This window comes from Castor canadensis, chromosome 2 (genome assembly GCF_047511655.1).
Source record: "Castor canadensis chromosome 2, mCasCan1.hap1v2, whole genome shotgun sequence".
Lineage (NCBI taxonomy): Eukaryota > Metazoa > Chordata > Mammalia > Rodentia > Castoridae > Castor > Castor canadensis.
In genome coordinates this window covers 171,923,938-171,945,452 of record NC_133387.1, presented here as the reverse complement: position 1 = coordinate 171,945,452, position 21,515 = coordinate 171,923,938, and the positions used below count along the sequence as shown (strand labels likewise).

At 34.5% G+C, this 21,515-nt stretch overlaps 1 protein-coding gene and 1 pseudogene across 1 annotated transcript; one reads left to right on the top strand and one right to left on the bottom strand.

Moving 5' to 3' along the window:
- The first annotated feature begins 8,100 nt into the window (after positions 1 to 8,100).
- Positions 8,101 to 9,025, top strand: LOC109677259 (olfactory receptor 8B3-like; annotated as a pseudogene).
- An 11,569-nt stretch (positions 9,026 to 20,594) lies between these two features.
- On the bottom strand, positions 20,595 to 21,515 carry LOC141417554 (olfactory receptor 8B8-like). The gene has a single exon (XM_074056768.1). It carries the CDS (start codon positions 21,513 to 21,515, stop codon positions 20,595 to 20,597), a length of 921 nt encoding a protein of 306 aa, XP_073912869.1.

Here is a 21,515-nt window from a genome sequence, read left to right as displayed (position 1 = left end):
CTTGAAGGTCCAGAAGGCCAATTTGGAGCTAAGTCACAATTTTTTTTTTTTTTTTACTATTTCTGGTTTAAAAGAATTTTCAGGACACAACCAGTGTCTTCTGAAACATTAACAATTTTGTAGGCAGTTATGGGGCAGACATAGCTCTCAAAGGAGGAGCCTTGCCATTGTAAAAAAAGTTAAAAAAACAGGCAGCTGGCAGAGAGGCTCAAGTGGTAGAGTACCTGCCTAACAAGCACTGAGGCCCTGAGTTCAAACCACAGTACCACCGAAAACAAATGAACAAACAAAAACAGGTGGCTGACCTGTAGTTGTAGTTTGCTATTTCAATTTCTTAAGCACCGAAAAATTGGATTTTTTAGGTGTAAAATATTAGTTATTGTTACTGAGCTTTTGTCCCTTAAATTTTGCCCCTAAGACAAGTATCTCACTCGATCAATCCTGTTCTCCCAGGTCTGCGACAACTCTGGCTTTCTGTCCAGCATTTATTCCCCTCCTCCCTGGTACAAGCTCATTAACTACTTCAAATGCTTTGAAAATAGTTGCTCTGTCTTTATTCTTAGTTATGTGGTTTCTGAGGGATTAACCCCACCCTTATCACCAGGATGCACTTTGATTGGCTTAACTAGTTTATGTATTGTTTCTCTTCAGGATTGTTAATTCAAGGGGTAAGCAACTAGGCTGGCTCAAGAAGAATGGATTTGGGTTCTAGGACAGAGTTTCTTAATCTAATTTATTTTCAGTTGTTGATTAAACAAATACACTGGAGTGATTATACAGAGGGTTTGTCCTTGGCTATAGGCCTCTTCAGTGCACTGAAAAGTATAATGAAGTGGGTGATATATGCAATCTGGTCTTTTTTTCTACACTTGCTTTTTATCTGACCGAGGAGAAGACTGCATCCCAATGAAAAAAGCCTGGGAATGGTGGTGTACACCTGATATCTCAGTGATAGCAGGAGGCGAAAAATAGGAAGTCTGTGGTCCAGGCCAACTTGGACAAAAAGCAAGACCTTATTTCCAAAAATTAACAGAGCAAAAAGAGCTGGAGCATGGTTCAAGCGATAGACAGCCAGCCTCGCAGGCATGAAGCTCTCAATTCAAATCCCAGTACCACCAAAAAATATTACATAACATCATCTGGGAAAGAGATATCTTTCCCAAACCTATGTAATAGTACACATAGCTGAACTCACATGAGAACTAAACTGGCCTAATTTCTCCAGATGAGTGACCTACCTGTCACTAGATATTTGATATTTGAGTCCTTTCTCTGTGATAGTAATAAGCCTAGAGGATGCAGCTATAAACAAGACAGATAAGAGAGACAAGCAAAAAAAAGTCAAGTTTTATTATTACAGATTACATTAACACACAAACAGTATAGTGAGGAGGTGACAAAGACCAACTGGACCAGGAAGTAGCAGGTGCTCTCAGAAACAGAATGTTCAGGAAAAGTTTTCTTGATGCCTGCAAAAGAATCAGCCACAAGAAAAATTGATCAATGTATGTAAATAATCCCTGACTGCATCCACACACCTAGTAGGAGGTTGTATTTATAGATTCAAACCAGAATTCTTGGTTTCCCCTCCTACATCTTCTCTCATGGTCTTCAACATTCTTTCAGTCACTCAAGTCAAGTGGAGTCAAGCATGACTCTCCCACAATCCACTTTATGCAGTGGTGAATGCCACCTCCTCAAAAAGTCCTCTACTAGTCACTCTGTCAAAAAAATGACACCACCATCATTACCGACTTATACTTTTTTTCCTTAGTGACACTGTCTCTCTCTTGTTATGTCATCATTGTTTGCTATTTTCACTTCCATGAGAATGTGATCTATGTTTTTTAAAGTCAGGGATTGTATTTGCTTATTCATTGCTGTATGTCAGATGCCTAAATCACTGCCTGATATTTGTTAGACTCTCAGAAATATTGCCCAAACTGAGTGTTGAATGAAGATAGGAATAGCTGGAATAAACAGAAAAGACCAAACTTTTTAATGATAGTCCTAGACCAAAGGCCCAATGCCTGTGAATCCAACATGCCAGGTCCAGCCATACCAAATGAAGGTATGAGTAATGGTCAAGGGAAGAGAAAGGAGATTTATTACACAGCATGGATCATTTCCTCTAAAGTCAAGAGAAAGACAAGATTGTCCATTCTCTCAGCTCTTATTCAGCATATTCTTGGAATTCCTAGGCAGAGCAGTGAGACAGGGAGAAGAAATAAAAGGAATACAAATTAGAAAAGAAGTAGTCAAACTTGCCCATTTGTAGATCACATGGTATTATATATAACAGACTCAAAAAAGTTCCACCAAAACCCCCTAAAGGTAAACAGCTTCAGCAAAGTAGCAGGATACAAAATCAATTTGGAAAAAGCAGGACCCCTTCTATGAACACCAACAGTAAACAGACTGAGAAAGAATATTGGATAATAATTCCATTTAAATAGGCTCAAAAAATACAATATCTAGGAGTAAACATAACAAAGGATGTGAAAGACCTCTACAAGGAAAACTATAAACCATGGAAGAACGAAATCAAAGAAGACTACAGAAGATGGAAAGCTCCCCAGTGCTCATAGATTAGTAGAATCAATATAGTGAAATTGGCTATATTACCAAAAGCATTATACATGTTCAATACAATTCCCATCAAAATTCCAATGACATTCTCAGGATTTGAAAAATCAGCCCTAAAATTCATTTGGAAACACAAATGACTGTGAATAACCAAGGCAATAGTGAGCAAAAAGAACAACGCTGGAGGTATGTCAATGCCCAATTTAAAACAATACTAAAGAGCCAAAGCAATAAAAAGAGAATGGTACCACTAAAACAGATATGAAGATGAGTGGAATAGAAGACCCAGATATGAATCCACACAGCTATGTGCACCTAATTTTTAACAAAGTTGCCAAAAACATATGATGGAGAAAAGACAGCCTCTTAAACAAATGTTGCTGAGAAAATTGAATATCTGCATGCAGAAAGCTAAAAGTAGATTTATGTTTTTCATCCTATGAAAGTATCAACTCAAAGTAGATTAAGGACCTTAAGACCTGAGACTTTGAAGCTAGTGTAGGAAAGAGCTGAGAATAGACTGGAATTAATAGGCATAGGCAATCACTTCCTCAATAGAACTCAAATGGCTTAGCAACTTAAAGAAAGGAATGACAAATGGGACTACACAAAATTAAAAACTTCAGCACAATAAAAGAAATGGTCTCTAAATTGAGGAGAATGTCCACAGAATGGGAGAAAATATTTGCCAGCTATACATCTGATGAGGATTAATAACCAAAATATACAGGGAGATCAAAAAAATAAACTCCTCCAAAAAACAAATGACCCAGTAACGAAATAGGCAAATGAAATGAACAGAGCCTTTTCAAAGGAAGAAGTCCAAATGGTTAAAAAACATATGAAGAAATGCTCAACATCCCTGGCCATAAGGGAAATGCAAAATCAAAATTACATTCAGATTCCCCTGCAATCCTGTTAGAATGTCTACCATCAAGAACACAAGCAACAAATGTTGGCAAGGATGTGGGGAAAAAGAAACCCTCATACACTGATGATGGGGATGTAAATTAGCACAACCTGTATGGAAAACAGTTTGGAGGTTCCTCAAAAAACTAAAAATAGAACTGCCATATGATCTAGCAATTCCATTCCTAGGGATATACCCAAAGGAATGTAAGCCAGGTTACAATAAAGACACCTGCACACCCATGTTTATTGCAGCATTATTCACAATAGTTAAACTACAGAAATAGCCAAGATGCCCCACTACTGATGAATGGTTTAAAAAATGTGGTATTTATATACAATGCAAATTTATTCAGCCAAAAAGAAGAATGGAATTTTGTAGGTTGTAGGTAAATGAATGGAAATGGAGAACATCATTTTAAGTGCAGTTATCCAGGTTTAGAAGGCTGGTAGCCACTTGTTTTCTATCATCTGTGGAATATAGACCTAACAAAAATACAGCAATATTATGAAAAAAAGGTCACATAAGGGGATTTCACATATGAGAGGGGGAGGGTAAAAGAAGGAAGTTAATAAGATAAATATGATTGATGTACTCTGTACACAAGAATGAATATAGAATTTTTAAACCAAAAGAAGGGAACTAAGGTAGAAAGAAAATAGAAAAAAACCAAATTTGGGTTGTTATACATGTATACATGGAAATGTCACAAGGAAACTCCTTTTGTAGCTTTCTTAAAGAAATAAAAATGTTAATTTATTTTTTTTTTACAAAAATGGCAGAGAGTAAGGCAGAACATGTCTTGTGGGGGAGGTTGGTACCAATGTGAGGAGTGGAGGTGGGGAAAGTGTGTGGGAGGGTGAATGTAGTGCAAATACTGTGTCACGTGTATGTAAATGGAAAAATGAGACCTGTTGAAAATATTCCAAGAACGGGGGGAAGGGATAAAGGAGAATGGTAGAGGGGGTGAATTCAGTTATAATATATTTGATATAGTATGAGAACTTTTGTAAATTCCATAATGGACCCATCCAGCAAAACAATAAAAAGAAATTTTACATGAAGATCTCTGATCCATTTTGAATTGATTCTTGTGAAGAGTGAGAAACAGGGGAGAGAATGAACCAAACTAGGTTAAAATACCAGAACTGAATGCATAAAGTGACAGTTACACAATGAAAGATTTCATACCCACTCTTTGGAAAGGACATATCATTCAAAGGAAAAAATAAAGAAACAACGGAAATGAGCAATGTTATGGAGCAACTGGGTGGAAGAGACATATGGAGAACTTTCCTCCAAACAGCACAATATAAACTTCTCAGGCAAATACAGAACATTCTTTAAGAAAGATTGCATATAGGTCACAAATCAAGTCTTAGCAAACTTAAGAAGATCATTATCATTACAAATATCTTTCTGACCACAAAGAAATAAAACTCAAAATCAATAACAATAACAAATGGGAAAATTCCAAAATTATCCAAACAATACATTCTTGAACAAAATTTGGGTCAAAAAGTAAATCTAAAGGGAGTCAAAAGCTATCTCTTGTATCTGACATCCCATGTTTATTGTAGCGCTATTTACAATAGACAAGATGTGGAATCTATCTTAGAGTCCATCAATATACAGCAGAAAAGGTAGCTGTTGTACACAATGAAATGTTAATCATCCATGAATAGATGAAATCTTGTAAACAGTAACATGGATGAATCTGCAGGATATTAGTTTAAGTAAAATGATCCAGGTACAGAAGGACAAATTTTGTTTGAGGTCACTTATATGGAATGTAAAAATACAGATTTTATAAATGTAGAGAATAGAATAATGGTTATCAGAGTATGGAGCGGCATGGGGAAGAGGGAGGTTGTGAGGTTTGGATAATGGTTTCAAAGCCACAGTTAGACAGCAGGAATGACTCCTGGTTGTTGAGTGCACAGCAGAGTGACTATAGTCAGTTACTATTTCAACATTTGCAATTAAGCACCAGTTATCTATTTCAAAATACATAAAAAGAATTATTTTCAGTGTTCCTCATAAAGAAAGAATAAATGTTTGAGGTGACAGACATGCTGAATACCCTGATTTGATCATTACACAATATATGCACGTATCAAAACGTCACATTGTATCTCATAAATTTGTGTAATTATTCTCATTAGAAATACAAAAAAAATAAGAAAAATTTCTTGATCAATGAGAAAGAAAATACATGCCAAAATTTATGGGATGAAGAAACAAAAGTAAAATGGACGCATTAGAAGCGAAAAAAAAAATCTTAAAATGCAACTGAACTTTATATCTTAGGGGACCAGAAAAAGAATAGCAAAAAGTTTAGTTTGTTTAAGCCAAGGTAGCAGAAGGAAAAAATAATAAGGATTTGAGTAGAAATAAGTCAACCAAAGAATAGAAAAACAATATAAAAAATGAAAAAATTAAAAAGAAATTTTCATGTAATTTTAAAAATCAAAACATAAGGACCCAAAATTAAGAAACCCTAAATCTAAGAAAAACACCCAAAAGATTTCTTCTTGTGAAAATTTTGTTTGGATTTGGGATCCTGGTCTTATGAGATGACTTCAAAAGTATTTCCTCCTCTTTACCTTTTGGGGAGCATTTTGAATAGTAGAATACACCAGATTTCTTTGTTCTCATTGACTGACTGCCAGATGTCTAGAGTTTGCCAGATTCAGTCACTGCTCTGACACAAATGTGAGAGAAGTCACTTGCTCAGGTAGGCTCCCAGATATTTTGGGCCTTTGGACTCTTTTTCCTACTTAGGGTAATTCTGGAGCTGTTTCATTTGCTAATTCGGTGATTCTCACAGAGGATATATGGTTATTGTCAAACAAAATTCCATCTGTGTTCTCACTGGACCTGGAAAAGAAAAATGCACTAAGCCCTGAGTATTGCCAGCCTTTGAGATAGCAGAGATGGAAGCTAGTTTCCTGCATTATCTACACAAGGTTTGGGAGATTAGAAGTACAGCATACCTTTTGTTTCTTTATGAGGGAAACTGGGCACTTGGATATTGCATTTCTTATCTCTGGACTGAACTGAGAAGATTGACTATGCTGACTGCCAGTCTACACCATCCTCTCTGTTCTCACTGTTACCTGGTCATCTGAGTGTGCCTTGTTCTGTCTCCTATCACTCCATGAGACAGGCTAGATAGGAACAAGTCCTTTGAATAAGTTGCAAAAATGACAGGGCATTGGATGCATGCATGTTGTGCCTTGGTCCCTTCCCAGGGACAAATTTTTATACCAACTTTGTGGTGTTGTGTCAGGAATAGTGATTATAGAAAGAGGGTAGCTCCAATTTTCCTGAAACATTCAGTGTGGCTGGTTTCATGCTAATCAGGATGCATAAGCAGAATAACTAATATTTTGTTTTTTGTCAAATGAATCTGTCTATAACTGGTGCTTAACAACTGTGTTTATGAGGGAAAGAGGATCTAGGACTTCCTGTTCCACCATGTTGCTGAATGATGAGAGATAATTTTTGGTCCCTTTTGGAGTATTTGCCATCCCTAGAGTAAAGGGAAAACTTGAGTAATATATTGAGTCCCTAAGGAACTGAAGATAGAATAGGTAAACAGTGTAAGTACAATCCTGTTGTTTCCCTGTTGCACCTAAATTCTGTTCCCTGGAGAATACATTGAGCAATCTTTGTACCCTGCTTATAACCAAGTGCATGATGTCATTATTCTGTTTTACAAAGGGGGAAATGGTAATAAGGACCATTTTCCCTGGTGCCTGAGAGAATTTAAAGTTGTAATCATAAATTATGATCTCTTCAGAGAAATATGCTGTACATACTAGAAATAAAATCTGTACTTGCCCTTGTAAAACACCAAGGTAAGTAAACAATAAGAAACACCAAGGTTTGTGGATTAAGAAATGTGAGTTTCTGAATTCCATTTATATTGTCTTCCTTTAGGTGGAACTCAAGGAATCTAAGATGTTCCCCATATATATTCCATATTTTGTAGTCTTCAAAACCAAGAGAAAGTGCTGAAAGACACTCAGGGGAGAGCAGAGAGTATTGAGAGATGCTAAGTACAGGGACTGTGGGATCTAAGTCAGCAATTCCTTCTCCATGGATAGATCATTCTCACTTCATGATTTAGGGTTTTTTTCTAGGCCATGGGGTGGTAATTAAACAATTACTAGACTTTAGTTCTTCCATTGTTTTATTACAAAGGTGCTATGGTTTCCACTGTGTCAATGTCTAATGTGAATTAGAGGCCAACAGCATGTTTCCAAGAACCATAATACCAGTTATAAGGTCCTGGCTCATCTGTGTTCTTTCTTTCCCCTTGGTTTTCCTGTAGTCATTTTTGCATGTAATCTGTAGGGTAGATTTTGTGGTGTAACTTACTATACTTGATTTGTTAAATCTCAAGTGAAGGGGAAACAGTATCACTCAGCATCATATTAGTAGTAAAGGTAGATTCTATAGGTCCAGTCAATTCTAGTGATGTTCAATACTGTGTAAAGAAAATAGTTCAAGAACTGACATATCCCCTAATGTAATAACTGACTTATCCTCTAATGTAATCCTTCCATACCTGTGCCCACAGACTTCCATAAAGAAGAATGGATCCTGAAAATGGCTCTTTTGTGACTGAATTCATTTTGTTGGGTTTAACAGAACAACTGAACCTGCAACTTCCTTTGCTCTTTCTGTTTCTAGTAATGTATGTGCTCACTGCGTTGGGAAATTTGGGTTTGGTAATTCTAATTGGACTTAATTCAAACCTTCATACCCCTATGTACTTTTTCCTCTTTAACTTGTCCTTCATAGACCTTTGTTATTCTTCTTTGTTTACACCCAAAATGCTAATGAACTTCATATTTAGGAAGAATGTTATCTCTTACAGGGGATGTATGACCCAGCTTTATTTTTTCAGTTTTTTTTTCCATTTCTGAATGTTACATGCTGACATCAATGGCTTATGATTGCTATGTGGCCATATGTAATCCCCTTCTGTATAGCATTGCCATGTCCCCTAAAGTGTGTTCCAATCTTATCCTTGGTTTCTACTTGATGGCCTTTTCTGGTGCCATGGCCCACACTGGTTGCATGCTGACACTGGCTTTCTGTGATGTGAACATCATCAACCACTATTTCTGTGACATCCTTCCTTTATTCCAGCTCTCGTGTACCAGCATCTATGTCAATGAACTTGAGGTTTTTATTGTGGTGGGAATCAACATCACTGTGCCCAGTTTCACTATTCTTATATCTTATGGTTCCATCCTCTTCAGCATCTTTCACATCAGCTCCACTGAAGGCAGGTCTAAAGCCTTCAGCACCTGCAGTTCCCACATAATTGCGGTTTCCCTGTTCTTTGGTTCAGGGGCATTTATGTATCTCAAACCATCTTCTGCCATGTCATTGGATGAGGGTAAAATCTCTTCTGTCTTCTACACCAACACAGTTCCACTGATGAATCCCTTAATATACAGCTTAAGGAACAAAGATGTTAAAGTTGCCCTGAGAAAGACCCTGTGGTTCTGATGTTCATCATAAACAGTGTCTTTCTCAGCATGTAGTTAAAGAATATGTAATTCAGTGTATTTAATCCAGATATTTGTGTGACAGTCTTCCTATCCTCATTCTTTCTTGCTAGGGTGAAAATATATGAATCCTCTCTAATTTATTTCACCTTTGTATTGAGAATATTTTCTTTTCCTCAGCATTTGCACAATTTGTTTGTTCTAGCCTTATTCCTGTACAAAAATTAGTAGCAAAGTAATTTACATATTTTTATTATTAATATTAACAATATAAGTATGATATTAATATTAAATGATAATTAATAATATTAAATGATATTAATATTAATATCATTTTCCGGGGGAAAATGATCAGTGGTCTGATAATAATGAAATCAGGTACTACTAGGTTTACTTTATGTCACTGTGGAAGTTGGAACTTCTTTGCCACTGGCCTTTGGACACATGAATTAGACAGTGTGTTTCTATCCTCATTTTGCCATCCTTCACTGGGGAAAAGTACATGTATGGAATGTCCAATAAACTATCAAGAACTGCACACTTTCTATGTGTATACTATATGTGTTAAACTTCTTTCTACAAAGAGTTTCTTATTTAATTTGTAAAGTAGAACTTCAGTAAGTATTTAATGCATGGATGGGAAAGTGAAGGTTTCTAAAGAACTCTACACTTACCCATCTGACTTGACCTCCACCACTGTTTCTCTTATAGGTTCCTCTTCTTTTTCAGTAAAAGCGGAAAGTAAGAATACATTTCCACTTTTCACGTTGACTGTAAAATGTTCCTACATAACATGAATTTCATTTAGAAAAGGTATTTTGCCTTCTTTATTTGATGGATGGTTTAGGAAAACACTTTGATGTGTATTTTTGTTGGGAAACTAGGAATTTTGAACCAGTATAGATTGAAGATGATTGACTAAAATAGGAAATTCAATTTTGAAAGAAACATTTGGTGAATAATTCAAATTGTGACAATATCTTCCTGAAACAACATTTTGGATTGAGAAACAGACAAGAAATGACTACTTTAAAATTCTGAATAGAATATATCAAATGATAGTTAAACATTTTCTAACAAAATTGGAAATATTTTTATTATTGTACTATTTTCTAAATTAACAAATAGTTATGTACTTTGACATTTAACACCAGCTGCCTATTGGCCTATTTCCTTTTCAGATGTTTGGCCTCCTTAGATTCTTGACTTACAGTTTTAAATTACCACACATTTCCTATCTGACCCTAATATTGTCATACTTGATTTTCCTTTAACAATTTCCTTTTGTACAAAAGGTTGAAGTAGCTTGTAGCTTTTTTCTTTTTCTATACTTTTGATAAAATTGCTTTCTTCAATGAAATAAAACTATATGTCATAGTGATATTTATGCTATTTGTGATCTTGTGTAGAAATTGGTGTATAAACTGGCATTTTTTTTCCCTAACTGAATGTCCCCATGAGTGGGCTAAACATGTCTCCTTATCTTCCATTTGATTGGCTTCAAAACACAAGAGAAATCAGTTTTACTTTTCAGAAGTTTATTTTTTCCCTTGTTGTACTTCAGTTCAAACCCAGGATCTTGTTTATACTAGACAATTGCTCTATTACCAAGCCTGTATCTCCAGCCAAAATCAGTTTTATTTTCAGAAAAGATTAATTTATTTTAAAAATTGCCTTCAGATTAATTTGCAAAAAATAATACCAAAATTTAAATGGAATTTTTAAAGCATAAGAGTAATCAAGAATAAAAGAGGCAATGTAGTGCATACGTTTCATTTAGCACCTTCAGGAGCATATACTTGTTTGGTCTTCATTCAATGACAGCCTGGGGACACAGCTCAGTGGTAGAGCACTTCCTGGCATGTGCAAGACCTTGGTTTCCAGCACTGCAAAAATAAATGGAGGGAGATCAAAGCAGGTAATTAGTGTGCACAGTCTAGTGGTTATTGCTTTTCATTTTTAATACATCACTAAAGAAGATAGGAAAGAAAGTACAATTTTGCTGAGGTTGTCACATCCGAAGTTTCATAAAGTAAGTGTCAGTATTCAGCAATGTCTGGATACTGGGGTGAGTATGCTTCTAAGTCAAAACCGAAGCTTAGACTTTCTGGGCAACAACAAAAAATAGTCATCCTTGTAAAGGGCCAAATCAATGTTCCTTCATTACCTCCTGAATTTGTTTAATGTAAACATTCTCAAGCAAGCTGGTGATGCTACTCAAGATTAGTTTGGGATAAACAAAATCAGAAGTGGTCTGGTTAAAAGCTGATGAAAATTGAAGTAAAAGGAGTTTTCCTTTCTCTTTCTCCAAGCCCCAGTCTTTGTTGAACTCCCCTCTACATTCCTCTTTACACTATTCCCTGTACACACAGAAACACAAACACAGACACACACACACACACACACACACACACACACACACACACACACACACATGCATGGGGGCACACAAAGACACAGACACCATACACAATTCTTTCATGCCTCTGGCTTTTTGAGATAACTGCTTAACCTCACTTGCATGTCATTAGATCCCAATTTTAAATTTTGCATTCCCATTTCAGGTAGATAATTCTTAGTTTCAGCTTGAAAGAGGCAGTGCTCAGCAAGAAGTTCTTGCTAAATCCAGCAAAAGGAATTCGTTATTGCTTTAGTCATTCATGTTTATCTAAAGAGAAAGGCACACAGACACACCCATACAAAAACACAAACACATATAACAGAATTTTTATGGAGTAAATGCATAGCAATTTGTGGCAATGTGCTCTGTGTCACAAACAAATATGGTATCGTCCTAAATGGTTACAAAGGTATAGGTTTCATCATGCTTTAACATTTTCTACGTAGATCACATGTTGGGAACTTCCTATGGATTCAAATTTGATTTCCTTTATGAAAATCATAGAAGTGGACATTTCAAAATGATTTCTGGGAATATCAGAGATAAACAAAACATGAAAGACAAGAACTAGGAAGCAACAAATACACAAAATAAGCACCTTAGATATGAAGAGTTGTATTTAGTATTGTGGGTGGGGAAGAGACATGTGAAAAGTTGGTTAACAGTACAATGACCAAACTCTGACTTAAAGATTTTGATTGAAAATGCCATCTGGCCTTTCAACAGAGTTTGAGATCCTGTAAATTTTTATCAGTTTATTTCTGCATTCCTCAGGCAAGCGCATTGTGAAACAATCCTTATATATAAATTAGTCCTTAAATTTCTAAACTCATTATCCAACGAAGGCCAAATTCATTGGAATTTTTATCAATAAACTGTTGGTTCCTGTCTCTTGAAATTATGTTTGGAATCACAGCTCATTACAGAAATTGTAGTGTATAGCAGAATGGCATGTCAGGTAAACGTCTGTGGATTAAACAAATAAAGTGAAAGATCATCATCTGCCAGAACTCAGAATATTTGCTTGACAGTGGATGCAATTTTAACCTTTGATCCATGTTTTTCTCCTTCTGGCTACTTTACCTCATCCTTTTCCCTTTCTTCTTTCCTGCTGGTCAGATCTGCCCCAAAGCACTTTTTGACTACCTAAAACTCTGTGAGAATTCTTTTCCTTGTTTCCAATTTGTGGATGTTTTCTTAATTGGTGCTTAGGACTATTTGTCCATCTCAATAAAGTGAAACTAGAAGGTGATTATTTTGCCTCAAAATGAGTGAGAATTTTCACAGAAAACATCTAAGAGTATGAAAAACTAACAAAAAAAAAATGAACCATGAAATGTTCTAATGCTACCTCCTTCCTCCCTCCTTCTTCAAGGTAATAGAGAAGAAAATGGAGTAAAGTTAAGTATTACAATTTGTCATCATTCTAAGTAGGTCAAACACATCCTTGGAGTCTGAATGGTGATGTTGACCTTGTATTCTATCAAGCTTGTCCTTTCTTGCCTAGTTTGGCAGAGCACACTACTAATCCACTAATACTAGAAGGTATAAGTCTTGTCTTGGATTTCCCTACTGGTATGTACATTTTGATACATATGGAGCCAACTGGATATATCCAAATCTTGTGGACTCTCGTCTGCATCACCAGACATTCAGGAGTTGAATCATTCTCTTGGAATCTATATCTACATCCATATCAATATATATATACATATATATTGATATATATGTGTATCTGTATATATATATATAATGTATGTGTATCTATATATCTATCATTTATTTATCATCTATCTATCTATCTAACTATCTAACTATCTTATTTCTACTTCTACCTACTTACCTATGAACTTTCTATCCACCTATCTATCTGTATTGAGCTCCTTGTCTGGTGCTGTGAAGTGGTCATAGTGAATCATGGGTATCAGCTTGGTGGTGTCTGCTTGCTTGAAGTGTAAGTTGGTAACTTCCAGACTTGATCAAGTTATTTTCATCACACACTAAAATTATTTGGGGAGTGTTACAGAACTACTGAGATTCATCAGATTTTAAAAAAGGATTGTGTTTTAAAATTAGAATACATTATTTTAGTCCAAAAGGCATTAGTAAAAATCCCAGAGACTCTATAATACAAAGAAAAAGAGAATGGATTCTGAATTTATATTTTTACTTAAACAACCCTAAATTTAGCAATCTCTGACTTTAACCGAAAAATGAATTTTCACATGAAGGTCATTTCTTAATTTTACCCTTGCACTCACTCATCTTTAACTTACATCTGTTAATTAAAAATTCTAATGCTAGGTCTGTATCAGTTTTTGGAGAATGTTATTTATATTAATTTATCATCATCATAATCATAATCATTGTAATCATTTTAGGTCTAGTTTTTGCAAATGAGAAAGAACATGTCATATTTGATTTTTTGAGAACAGTTTATCTCACTCAACATGATGATCTCCAGTTCCATCCATTTTTGTGGAGAGGTTTAGCAGGAGGGATGGGGAAAGGAAAGAATATTGAGGAGTAAAGAGGATTGAAGCATGCTATATCTATGTGTATAAGATAGCATAATGAATCCCATCACCCACCAAACACTGAAGAATGACAGGGTGGGGCAGAGGAACAAAATGGGACTATGATGGAGGGAGTGAACTTGTTCAAAGTACATGATACACGTGTGTAGAATTAGCACATGATCTGCCCTAATACTATGAATGTATAATAACTCAAAAATGTGATGAAACTTTTTAGAAGTCATGTTGTCTAGAAAATGTTTTCTGGATTCATGCTCATTATTTTTCTACAAAAAATATACTTAAAACTTTCCTACAAAAAAGAAGGAAGATCTGAACTGAATTATTTAAGAGACTACTTTATAAAATTAGGAAAACAGATAAAAATGAAATCCAAAGAAGCTAGAGTAAAATAAAAAATAAAAGTAGGTCAATATAAGGAAACAGAAAGGAAGATATCAGTGGAGAAAAAAAAAAAAAGTTGGCTTTCTGAGATCCACAAAATTCTCAAGTATCTACTATCCTAAAGTGTGAAAAAAGAAAGAGGATACAAATTCCTAATATTGGAAATGAAAAACTACATTACTGCAGAGTCCATGGACATTAAAATAATTATAAGGCATCCAAGAGTGATGTCATACCTATAATCCCAGCTATGTGGGAGTGAGAGGTAGTAAAATCATGTTCTAAGGCCAGCCCTAAGCAAAAAGCCACACCCTATCTGAAAAAAAAAAAAAAGCCAAAAAGCAAAAATGGTCTGGGAGCTGCTAAATGCTAGAGCACTTGCTCAGCAATGCAAGGCCCTGAAATCAAATCCAAGTACTTCCAAGAAAGGATAATAAAGAATACTAAATTTGATGACATAGACAAAATCTGTCAAACCTTACTCAAGAAGAAATAGAGAATCTAAACAGGCTTATAGCTATTAGAGAAATTGAAGCAAAATAATAACTTTCCAAAACAGAGAACAAAAAGCCAAGATCAAAATGGTTTTGTTATTAAATTCTATCAGATATATAATGAAGGAATTAGTCTAGGCTCCTCCCATTGTTTTCAAAAGATACAAATAGAACTGTTACTAAAATTGTTGAAACTTCACAAAGGTCGTCTCCAAAAAGGAGACGGCTTCTGCCTTTTGGTATTGGGTTTGTGACATTGTTGCAGAAAAAGAAATAAAAATTTAGTACACATTGAGGGAGAGACAGAAAGTTTATTGATAAGGCAAAACAAAGAGAGGTTAGTATGCAATCTCGAAATGGTTGTGGCCACATCTTATTAGAAGTACAACGAGTGCTGTAACAACAGGTATATTTATGTATACAAAGTAGGTGGGCCTTGGCTTAAGTTTGACTTAGGATAAGTATTTGCCATTGTTGGACACATGGTGTGATTTAATCATTATCAATAAGACCCAGAGATATGAAGATTGGTCCTTATATTAAATTTGAGACATTATGACATAGAGTTCTGACTATCTCTTTAAGCAAAGGATGGATTTTTTTTCCTTTTAAGAAGGTAATTTTAAAATAATTTTCTTAGAAGTAGAATTCTTGGGTTATTCTATGGGGCCATCTTTAGCCTGATACCAAAATCAGACAAAGATATTCTAAAAAAAGAAAATTGAAGATCAAAATCTGAGGTCTAGAAGGGTAGATCATTGGCAGACCCCTTGCCTAATGTGTGAGGCCATGGGTTTAATCCCCAGCACTACAAAGAAAACAAAAGAAGAAACAGAAAAAAAATATCTTTCATGTTATCGTAATGCAATAGTCCTCAACATAATATTTCCAAACTGAGTTCAACAATATGTAAAGAGAAATATGTTTAAAAACCAAGTGGAATTTCTTGTATGTTTGCAGAGCTAGTTTCACAGTCACGAAAAACTAAATAAATGGAGAAATTCTATGTTCATGCATAGTAAGACTCAATATTGTCATGAAGTTAGCTTGATCAATAAATTAAATGCAACCCCATTTGAAATCCCTGCAAGTTATTTATGGATTTCAGCAAAAAGAGTCTAAAGTTTATACGGTCATGCAAAAGAACCAGAATAGTCAAAACAATACAAAAGTTAAAGGACTTACATTACTTAAACTTAATACTTACTATAAAGGCGTAGTAATCAAAACAGTTTGATAGTAGTGAAACAATAGGCATATTGATCAATTGCATGAAATGGAGAGTCCAGAAATGAACCTATATAAGTACAGTCAGCTAATTTTTGGCAAATGCAAAAGTAACAGAATGGAACAAAGAGAGGTCTCTCTCAAATTGATCAGAGACCTAAATGTAAGATGCAAAATTATGACACTACTAAAATATGTCATTTGAGGAAATATACATAGTTCTGAGTATTGAGATACCTTTATAGATACAACACCAAGGATCCATGATTTTAGGTATATCCCTAGGGGAGGCATATGGGGTCACAGGGGAGTTCTGTATTTAACTTATGAGAGAATCCCTTACAGTTTTCCAAATTTGGCTACAATTTCTGTAGGATATTATATAAACATTTCTGGAGGATATAAATAGTAAATGAGCCCTAACAAATGGGTCAGATACACATAGCATTGAACAGAAATGTAGTAATTTGCTTTACTATAATTGTGAGTACAAATTGTGCTATCAATGGCCCACTTACAGGAGCAATGTATTACTTCTACAACTTTATTACAACAAAAATACCCTACATATTTTAGAATATAACTCTTAGAAAAGCAGGGAAGGAACTTTGAGCACACAGGAGAGTGACTTGAAATTTTCAATTACAGTCAAATAAGAATTTTTTGTGTACTAATATTGCTACATTGTGAAAATTAAATCTAAGCTAATGTTACCTAACAATTAACAAATATGAGTGTATGGGGTCCCTAAAACAGAATGGACATTTGGAAATAAGTGTTTCAGTGATAATCTAGGTACCAGACTTTTGACTTAAAATTTGGACAGTTAAGAATACTTGATACAGGGAATATCTCAAATGAATGCTCAGAAAAAAATATTTTAAAGTCAAGATCTATTAAATACTTGCATTTCAGTACTACTGATTACAGTAGAGTAGAAGTAAAAAATTGTTAATTGTTTGGCACTGTGTTTTTCCTTATTCTGGTCACTATGAGTGTTTAAATTCTTGAATGATTAACAGTTACGGGAAGAGTTTCCTTCAAATAATGGTTAAAAGAGAGAAAGAGCTTGAAAAACTGAAGAGACTGGTGATTCTTCCTCTACTCTCTACCTTTATTCTCCCTGTGATGTACCATAAGATGCTTTGATACATGGATGCATTATTTAATGTTTAGGGAAAATATGCTGTTAAATCAGTTTGGTAGTATTTGCTTTAGAAATTTTGTGACAATGACCTTCAGAATTTTGTCAAAATGAATGTATGTGCTTTTATTCCATAGTTTTATATTGTGATAAAGCCAGCAATTGTTTGTAAGTTTTATTTCAGGTTTTGGGGTTGTCCAAATTCATTACTTTGGAAAATTATACAGCTTAGTCTTGTTTGGGTTTTCATATATGTTTAACTATGAATTTCTTATAAAATACCCTGCTTATAATTTAATACATGGAGTGTAGACATCATTTTAGAGATGATAAGCATCTTAGCAATGCTAAACTTTCCCATCCATAAACACAGGTTATTTTTAAATCTATAAGCTTATGTTTCTTTCATTAGCATTTTTAGTTTGTAGTGTATATATCTTGTCCATATATTATTAGATTCAAACCTAAAGTTTCATAGGGTTTGGTGCTGTATAAATGGTGCTGCTTTTGTTAAATTTCAATTTTCAAGTGTTCATTGTTAATAAGAAGAATAACACTGACCTTATTATGCTTTGAATGTCCACTCCCAAAATCATGTTGAAACTTAATTGCTATTGCAACAGCATTAATAATTACATGATGACTATCTTTGTGACATGTTAATGTACTTATTGTAGGAATGGCCTCAGTTTCATGGCAGTGGGTTCTCCTCTCCCTTCTCCCCAATTGTAGCCACCAGTGAACACCAAGTTTCTGTTTCTTTTGTAGGCCAATGTAAAATAAGAATTTATTCACACATTCTAAATTAGGTAGTAGAGTTGTGAAATATGAACTGTAAAGGATACATTCTGTACATTTTTGTTGAGTATTTTGATATTCCGCTCTTGTTCATGGAAGTAATGCTAGGAATCTCTCTATATAACTACTTTTATCTCAAACTAACAAAAATGCTATGTATTTCTTATTATCTCTTATGTCTTTTCAACAAAATTGGAGAAGCGAGGCAGGTGGGGGGGGGCAGGGAGGAGAAAGGGCCCAAACAATGTATGCACATATAAATAAATAAATAAACAATAAAAAATAGGGCTGGCAGAATGCCTAGCAAATGTGAGGCTCTGAGTTCAAATCACTGTAAGTTCAAAAAAAAAATAATAAAGGTGCATCATTTTAAAACAAAGACCAGAAGATGAACTACTACCTTTATATAGTGTTCAGCTTCCTTAAGAGTGAAATGTCCCAATGACAGAGATAATAAACTCTACCAGATTTGTGGAAAAAATCTCATATTGATCCTCAACAAGATATTATGGCAACAACATGAGTTTTCAGAGTATTTTGAATATATGATCACTTGGAATTTATTCCATGTAGCATGAAACTCTACTATGTGACATTATGAAAATTTAGCTGCACATCTTTCTCTGTCTGTGAATAATTTCTGCTGGTTACATACAGAGTATTGTTACAAAGTGCTAGCCATTTAGCCTAGATCTGATTACCCCATTTATGAAAACAAAATCCAAATTGATAAATTGAGCTAAGTAAATCAGCTAAATCAAATTGTTGTGCATAACATTTACAAAGTGCATTTACAAACCCTTAAAATGAATTTTATTAAAAAACTGTTAAAAGCATGAGAATAAATTTTAAAGGAATTTTGATTTCCTGAAAATGAAACATACTTTTAGATTCTTCAAGTGAAATATTAGGGATCTGGTTTAATACAGTCTTGGTGAGTTCAAAAACAGTAATGAAGTCCATAACAAGAGGGCACATCCTTACAAGGCCAACAGAGTACCAAAAATCACAGGTACTATTTTTTTAACATATTTTTATTCAATAAGAAAAATACTTTTACTAAAAAGGACAGTATGTAAAGAAATAAGTAAAAAGAAACCATCAATTTAGTTCATCTCTTTTATGTAAGTAGATCACATTGAGTAAAAAAAGTAAGCTAGTTAATACTAGAGTCACTTGATGGAGAAGAACTGGACATGTCAAACCTTCAATCAAGCATTTAGCAAAGCTGTACATGTAAAAAGCAAACAAGCCAACAACTCCAAATGCCAATTTCATAGTAATTCAAAATTGAATGCAGAGTAGGAAAAATGGAAAAATATTACATATTAATACATTTATCTGGAAAATATTTAAAGGTCACTTGTTATATCAGTTTAGAACTTTCAGGTTACTTATCTTTTGGCCTAATTTCTTAAGAGGAAAATTAACCATCCTCTTATTCTCAAAAAGACTTTGCCAGAACTTATTTCATTCAGAAAATATAACTTTCAAATTCTCATTACTAGCCTAGCTGAAATTTTAGTCTTTAATACCTGAAATTCCATAAAGGAATAGCAGGTGAAAGTCAAGAAAGGAAAAGGTGATTTACTTGTTTCAAGATCCTCCTGTCTATAACTTTTCATTAGATGCAAATAACATAAGCCTGTATCAAGTTCAGAAAAAAATGTATAAATTCTAATGCCTTCTACAAAACAGATGAGTAAGTATAAGGTTACATTTTCTCATTATTTTTACCTTTGAAATTCCTTCTTCCTAACTTGAGTTTCAATACCATGCACAAAAGAAGTCAACTTGAACATGAGCTAATAATTTCCCCGCTGCCCTGATCCAATAAGCTCCCTCTTTCCCAAGAAAGGAAACATAAGATGATTTCCTGTACCAAAAAGGAATGCAACAGTAACTCTTAGAGAAGAAAAGCATGGTCAAATTCTAAAGCAGAAATGTTAACTTATATTTCCTATTTTTGAGAAATAAAATAATAAGATAAATTAGAGAGAAAGTATACAAGAAAGAGTGTTAGATTTGAAATCAAGAGACTTAACAGTATATTCTAGACTGAATCTTTCTGAAAGTCAGAATCTTGTTATAATAAATTTGCATTAATAATCTTTTTAGTTGCTGGTTTATCATTAGAAGTGAAATATGACATTTGACAAAGAAATTCATTGCATAGAATTTACAGCTGCAAACTGGGTTGTACCAAATAGTGTACTGACTCATGTTGCATTGCAAGTGGAAAATATGAAGTATTATGAATAAGGGCATACTATTAGCCTAATATTATATTATTTTATAATTGTAAACACATTCATTATTTTCTATGGTAAAAATCCGTAATGAAAATGAAAAAAGAAATATGTACCATTTTAATGTTATTCTTAAAGAAGTAAAAGTATAAAAATGAGAAATTGTGTAAATTGTGAGGAATAGAGAGAACCTAATGTAAAAAAATTAGAAACAAGACGATTTCCAACATTACCACCTAACAATAAAGAAAGAAATAAGATAACAAAACTGCCACAAAATTTGTTAATTAAACAGAGAATCTCTCTGTGCCTATAGTTATAGCACAGAGTTTCTGATCAAAATGTTCTCCTGCTTAGCATTTTTCTCAGGGCAACATTAACATCCTTATTCCTCAAGCTGTAGATTAAGGGATTCATCATGGGAACCACAGTAGTATAAAAGACCGAAGATATTTTTCCTTTATCCAGAGAGTCAGTTGAGGTGGGTTTGAGATACATAAAGGCACCTGACCCAAAAAATAGAGAAACAGCAATTATGTGGGAACTGCAGGTGCTGAAGGCTTTGAACCTGCCTTCAGTGGAGCTCATTTGGAAGATGCTAGAAAGGATGAAACCATAAGAGGTAAAGATGATAAAACTGGGCACAATGATGTTTTTACCCCCTACAATGAGAATACTAAGTTCATTGATATAGGAAAGCTGGAACAAAGGGAGGAAATCACAGAAGTAGTGGTTGATGGCATTTCCATCACAGAAGATCAGTTTCAGCATGAATCCTGTGTGGACCATGGCATCAGAAAATGCCATCAAGTAGGAACCAACTATGAGGTAGGAACACACTTTTGGGGACATGATGATGTTATACAAAAGAGGATTGCATATAGCCACATAGCGATCATAGGCCATTGATGTCAGCACACAGCATTCAGAAATGACAAAAAAACAAAAAAAGTATAACTGGGTCATACATCCCATGTAAGAGATAACATTCTCACCTAATATAAATTTCATCAGCATTTTGGGTGTTATCACAGAAGAATGACAGAGGTCTATGAATGACAAATTAAATAGGAAAAAGTACATGGGGGTGTGAAGGTGTGAATTCAGCACAATTAGAATTGTCAAACCAAAATTCCCCAATGCAGTGCCCAAATACATCAATAAAAATAGGAAGAACAGGGGTGTTTGGAGTTCAGGCTGATCTATTAAGCTCCCCAGAATGAATTCAGTCACCAAAGTGGTGTTTTCACGGCCCAT